The 6827-nt window shown below is 28.8% G+C and overlaps 1 protein-coding gene across 14 annotated transcripts; it reads left to right on the top strand.

Moving 5' to 3' along the window:
* The first annotated feature begins 1114 nt into the window (after window positions 1-1114).
* LOC131593497 (ABC transporter A family member 7-like) lies at window positions 1115-4958 on the top strand. 14 transcript variants are annotated; one of them, XR_009280995.1, is made up of 11 exons: window positions 1118-1508; window positions 1679-1958; window positions 2108-2203; window positions 2352-2447; window positions 2545-2641; window positions 2733-3129; window positions 3332-3441; window positions 3531-3598; window positions 3839-3951; window positions 4087-4350; window positions 4518-4958. XR_009280995.1 is itself a non-coding variant. In XM_058865999.1 (9 exons), exons 4-8 carry the CDS (start codon window positions 3115-3117, stop codon window positions 4196-4198), a joined length of 435 nt encoding a protein of 144 aa, XP_058721982.1. In that variant the 5' UTR covers window positions 1985-2203; window positions 2352-2447; window positions 2545-2641; window positions 2733-3114; the 3' UTR covers window positions 4199-4350; window positions 4518-4958. The 14 variants fall into 14 exon arrangements, 1 of the variants encoding a protein (XP_058721982.1); XR_009280994.1 differs by having other exon boundaries at window positions 1121-1508; window positions 3531-3615; window positions 3825-3951; window positions 4230-4350; XR_009280987.1 differs by having other exon boundaries at window positions 1121-1508; window positions 3531-3615; window positions 3839-4024; window positions 4101-4350.
* Window positions 4959-6827: the final 1869 nt, after the last annotated feature.

Consider the following 6827-nt stretch of genomic DNA (forward strand, 5'->3'; position numbering starts at 1 on the left):
TAAATATATAAATATATAAATAAAAAATTATAACTCATTTTGTAGATGAAATTATTTTAATTTTTTTAATTAAAATTATTTTAAATTTTAAAATATGAATCAGATTAGAAATATATAATAATTATTATTCATAACTCATAAATTATATCAAAATATATAATTATTACTATTCATTACTCATAAATTATATCAAATTCATGATATGTGAATTAATTAATATCCCAAAATTTTTAATTTTTGGAATTTTTAATTTTTTTTTGTTTTTTCGGAGATGCATCTCCGAAGTAATCAAAATCTCAATTTTTGGGATTTTTTCGGAAGTGCACTTCCGAAATCTGGAAAAATTTAGAAAAAAAAATATTTCGGAAATGCATTTCCGAAGCAGGGTAAAGTGGGGTTTTTGCTGGGGGTGACCCCCATAGGGAGGTGGGTAAAGAAAAAACCTTTTTCTTTTTCATAAAAAATTGAATTATGAGCAAGATATATTAGGGGTGTGCAAAAAAACCGGTTACCCACAACCAAATTGATAACCAAATTGTTTCATTTTATAAAACCCAACCCAAATACTAAAATTTGGTTCTGGTGGCCCATTTGTAAGAATGTTGGTAAACCGGTACCCATAAGTTTGGTTATTGGGTATCCACTTATGTTTTTCATTGAATTTTTATGCTTTCTCAGAAAAATAAGCTTTGCATATTTTCAAAAATATTGAAACACTGAAAACACTTCATTTCAAATAAATCTAATAAAAAAGAAGATGTTTAACTATAGTAAAAGAAATTATAGTATAAATATTCACAAAATTGGTATACGCTTTAAAATTATTCAAATTGTAGTACGGATTAACAATAAATCATGGAAAAACGTAGACCGTATTTTTCTCGTAATGTTTATTATAATTATTTTCTAAAAAACGGATAGATGGTTGGGGGATAAAAAGAAGAGCAAAAGTCAAAGTTGTTATTAGCCTTAAAATCTAAGATTAGTAAAGAAATTTGTCCAAACAAATTTAAAAAACGTTAAATTTGGTCAAAATTTTATTGAAATAAACGTTAAATTAAATTATATTTATGCTTTATTATGCTCTGTTAAAACTGATTTTTAGTACTAAATCTATCATATAAGAAAAGTCTACCATTTGGGACTTTCTCAGGCTATCCACATCAGCAACTCTCTTCTCAAAATTCCACATCATCATTCTCAAAATTAACTTCTTATTCTACTATAATAATTTGACAGTTACATCCTTTTATTCTTCAATTTCCACTATCCTCATAACTGTCCTTAATCCCACTCTCTTCCAAATTCCAAAACCGTTCAAAAATTTCACGATCCATTTTCCCAAATTCCTTTTCACTTTTCCTCACATAATTGGGATTCTTCATTATTCTGAAGACAAATACGCAACCTATCATGTTCACGGCGGTGTTTCTTGAGGTTCGTCAACGATGGCGGTGATTGGTTTCGCTTTCTGACGACCCTTCACATTGGCCGGGTTTGATTAAACGGTGAGTGGTTTATGGTGGTTTTGACTCCAATCTCGATTTTGAGTTTCTCCTCTTCTTTACTTCTGTTATGTTTTTACTGTGTAGTTGTTGTGTTGTTGATTTCTATAATATATCTTTTGATCTTTTAAGTAATTTTGTTATGTTTCTGTTTTTACTTCTACAAAATACAGGAAGATGGTGGAGGAGTTGTACAAATCTCTTGTGGCTTAATTTAGATCTCAGAGTTCTCATGGATTTTATTTCTCTATGTCTGATGGTGTTTTGTTCTTGATTGTATTGGTAGTTATGTTTATATTATACTAACCCTTTCGTACTCCTCATCTCACGGCCTTCCTAAAGTATTTTGATTTAATTTTTGATTGATTTGGTGTTGATGATGCTCACGGGTATGTGCGATATGTTGGAACTGGTGAACACCTTCCCTGAAGAGATGTCTCTGTTGGAAAGCATGTAAAATATATTCTCAGGCAATAAAATACTTATGATACATAGAGATACATAGTCTTTCATTGTTATAGAATTGAACTGTGTATTGTTGAAGAAAGTTAAATTATGCGGCATGCTATTAACTTTTTCTATGTGAAATTAATTCATTGCAGAAAAGAGTGTATTTGATTTTGGAGTTTGCACCTAAAGGTGAACTTTACAAGGAGTTACATAAATGCAAATATTTTAGAGAAAGACGTGCAGCTACTGTAAGTACTAATTTCCCCTCATCGCATCTGATGTGTTTTTTTACTTGGTAATTTGAACTAACATGTAAAATAAGACATGCATTTGATTGGTTATGTGGTTATATTCTTAAATTGACCAGTTTATGTTGTTATTTTGTGGCTGAGGTAGTATGTTGTGTCATTGGCCCTAGCCATCATATATTTCCATGGAAACCATGTAATTCATAGGGACATTAAACCAGAGAACCTTCTTATCGCTGCTCAGGTGACCGCCATTACTCTTGGATGTTTATTTTATGGTCTTTTGGATGTTGTCTTCCTTCATCTTGTGCTCATTATGCCATAATCTTTTTCATTATCAGGGCGAATTGAAGATTGCAGATTTCGGATGGTAGGTACACACATTCAACCGTAGGAGGACCATGTGTGGCACCCTGGATTACCTTCCACCCGAGATGGGTAAGTTTATATGACATGAATTTTCCATATTAAATATGTTTGTTTCTCTAATTCTCTATATGATGAACCTAAATTCTGGATGTTTCGACAGTGGAGAGTGTAGAACATGATGCAAGTGTATATATATATATATAGAGCCTCGGCGTTCTTTTCTACGAGTTTCTTTATGGAGTCCTGCATTTTGAGGCCAAAGAACATTCTGATACTTATAGGAAAGTAGCAGTCACTAAGTAGTTGAATTTATATCATCATGTAATTGTACCTTTGTGTAATTCTATAATGTTTTGTTGTTCATAACTGGCTTTGAGGAGGACAAGAATTTCCATGTTGTTTTAAATTTTGTAATAGCTGGCCGCTATCATGTCACCGAGTATTTGTGATCTGCGGCACTCACTAAAGCAATTCAACTCAAAGCCTACTTATATGAGTTTCATAAATTTAACAGAGAATCAAGAGGGAAACTTTACTTTACAATGCCAAGATTGCAGGTTTGTTGGGTTCTGCTCACATTTTGTTGTTTTTTATTTTCGTTTTATCTACAACTAGCGTGCAGACAGGCACCGACGTGTCGGTCTGTCAGCTTTTCACTATGGACCTCTGACTCTTCGTAGAATTCAACGAATCATGTTTCATTCTTAGAATGATTTTCTCCTTAATTCATAAATCTAATCAGCTTATATTTGTTTATAGATGATTGGCCTCACAAAGCCAACTTCTGGGGCAGCCTATGTTCAAGGCCTCGACATAAGAAATCATATGGATGGAATATATACTAGCATGGGAGTATGTCCACAACATGAGTAAGCTGGAATTTTCTGATATTTTTATGTTTTTCCTGAAATCAACAATTGAAACAAGTTTCTACTGTTTTCATCTTGTGATACTATAGCTTGCTGTGGGAAAGCTTAACAGGTAGAGAGCACCTACTTTTTTATGGAAGACTTAAAAATCTCACAGGTTCACTCTTGACTCATGTAAGTTAAATCCATAAGAATTCTTACTGTTTGAAATATTAAGATTACTATTGTTGTGTTAGGAGAATCTGTTATGGATAGGTATTTTAGATTAGTTAGAGCAATGAAATTGGAAAGTTGTCTGTATGGATCTATATACGATGGCTGTATTTTAGATGCAATTTGAGTAGATTTCTCTTTAGCTGGGATAATTTTACATACAGCCCCAGTGATATTGTTATAGGCGGTAGAAGAATCTTTGAAGAGCTTAAACCTTTACCATGGAAGAATTGCTGATAAACAAGCTGAAAAATACAGTGGAGGGATGAAGAGGAGGCTCAGTGTTGCAATTTCAAGGTTGCTTATTAAATCTCTGTTTCTTCTCTGCTACTTTCCTTTATCTTGAGAATACGAGCTTCAATGTTGGAAGGTAATCTTAGGTTTTTGTTTCTGTGTTGGCAATTGTCATACAATTTGTTTCTTCGTAATTAGATTATGCAAAACAGAAGTGACTTTGGATGATTATGAAGAGGGGTTGATAGCTAGCACTGAAGCAGCTAAGACATGGAGGAATGCGAGTTTTTTTAATAAAATATTTAAATGAGGATGAACTTGTGATGTTTTTTTTTTACAAGTTCCGGCACCCAAAAGAGGTGAGATTGTAAGACAGATTGGGGAAGCATTGAGGGCTAAGTTGGATCCACTTGGTACATTCTGATGGGAAAAATTCTTGCAGAAGGAATTGGTGAGGTTCAGGTATTTATAATCTCCTTATTCTGAGTTTATTTTCTGTTGATTTACATTGTAAATGTCTTTAAAATGCAAAAGGATTTCATATGGTTTCTTCATTACCGGAGGTACCACTTTATTGCCTGGCCTATTTAAACAAACCTGAGATTCCTGTCTTACTTATGAAACTATAGGTGCAGTGCTGCACAGTGCAATATTACCAATATATTGAATCATGTCGCATAGCTGCTAAACTGAAATGTTGTGATCAATGCGAAATGTCATCACCATGAAGGTCGCATATAAAATTTCATAGGAGAAGCTTTCCGATCTCATACAGAAAGAAGAATTCAAAAGAGTGATAGAATCGATGCGATCTCATAGCAGGCATGGTGTTGATTGAAGGGATCTAGAGGCAGATGCCTTTGTAGAAAATGGAAGGATGGTGGAATATTTATTTGGTAAAGACGGAAAAGGTTTCCTCGGACATGATAAATTTGTGCAGTTTATAAGAGATCTTATATATAATTGTGTATGTAAACTAATTACAATTTTGTGTATAGATTTTGAGGCTGGAGTTTGTTCATTATGACTTCAAATCGTGAAAAAACATATCAGCAAAGCAGTTTGTATCAGTTACTGATCAATGCATAATAAAACACAGCAGAACATTGCTCTTTCTCACTCAATCCTTATTTTCCTTATAAAAATAATTTTGCAAAACATCTAAAAATAATTTTGCAAAACATCTAAAAATATACATATTAAAAATATATCTAATTTATTATGATTGAATCTGATTCAATATTTAGATATAAATTCAGTTCTTTATTTTCATTGTCTTCATTTTGTATTTAAAAATGAATGCTAGATATATGCTTAACAATAATATCAACCTCCTAATTCTATTTTTATGGTAGAATTCTCTATTTTTTTCATAACTCAGCCTATTTATTAATAATAAATGAATCATAAATTCTAATTAACCCAATTCTATTATTTATTGTAAAATTTATTTTATATTTTATTAAAAAAAATTAATAATTTTATTAAAAAAATTAATCCATTGAATTTTCATGATTATTTAATCAATTTTATAAAAAAATTACATTTGCGTTTTGTATATTATATAGTGTACGTAAAAAAAATTAACATCCTATTTTTTTTTTTAGATAACAAAGTTTTAAAAAAATTTAAAATAAACCACAATTATTTATTTTAAAGAGATAGTTTTGTGAAAAAATAATTAATTGTTATTAGGTTAAATTTTTTCGACCTTATTTCATTCAATATTTAGGTACAAATCCAATTCTTTATTTTCATTGACTTTTTTTTGTTTTTAGAAATGAATACTTAATACCATATATGCGTAACAATAACATGAACTTTCAATTCTATAATTTTATCGTAGTATTTATTTCATATTTTATAAAATAAAAAACAAATAATAAAAAAAATTGAGTATGGAACTTTATAATTTTTGTAAGAGAATAATTTATAGAATATTTATAAAATAAAAAAGAAATAATATTATATTAAAATTGATTAAAAATAACTAAATTGATCGTTGGATTAAATTTATAGAGAACATCCTCATTTATGATGTACTAAATGCATTTTAAATTAATTACATTTATGGTGGGGTGTATTTGGATTGATTTGATCGCACAGGGATCTTATATTTTCGCGATGGACTGGTTGAACCATGAAATAACACTACAACAATATAATTTAGAAAATTAATTTAAATATAATTTATGTTACTTTATGACAGGTATAGTACAAACAAATTATCAATTTTACATTTTTAATTCTATTAATTTATTCTTAAAATATAAAAAATTTAATATATACATTTTAATAAACTATTTATATTTTAAAATCAATAAATAATATAAATATAATAAATTTATTTATTGATACTTACTTTTTTAAATTATGTAAAATAAATTAATTGATGTATTTAAAGTAATAATTTATTTAAAAGTAGTAATTTATTTATATTTATAATTATTAAATTAAGATGATTTTATATATTTTTAAGAGATTTTAATTTTGGAAACAGTTTATGTATACATTCGATTCAATGAAAAGATTTTTACATTATTGTTAATTATGAATCATCAAATTTTAAATCGTTTAATTTAATTATATTTAAATGGTTCATGAATGGTCAATCTACATAATAAAAAAAATTGAATATGAAACTTGATAATTTTTGTAAGAGAATAATTTATATTATATTTATAAAATAAAAAAATAATATTATATTGAAATTAATTAAAAATAACTAAGTTGACCGTTGGATTAAATTTATAGAGGACATACTAATTTATGATGTACTAAATGCATTTTACATTAATTACATTTATGGTGGGGTGTATTTGGATTGATTTGATCGCATAGGGATCTTATATTTTCTCCGATGGAATGGTTAAACCATGAAATAACATTATAAAGTATAATTTGGAACATTGATTAAAAAAAATAATTTAAATATAATT

The sequence above is a fragment of the Vicia villosa genome, linkage group LG3 (assembly GCF_029867415.1).
Source record: "Vicia villosa cultivar HV-30 ecotype Madison, WI linkage group LG3, Vvil1.0, whole genome shotgun sequence".
In the NCBI taxonomy this organism is placed as follows: domain Eukaryota; kingdom Viridiplantae; phylum Streptophyta; class Magnoliopsida; order Fabales; family Fabaceae; genus Vicia; species Vicia villosa.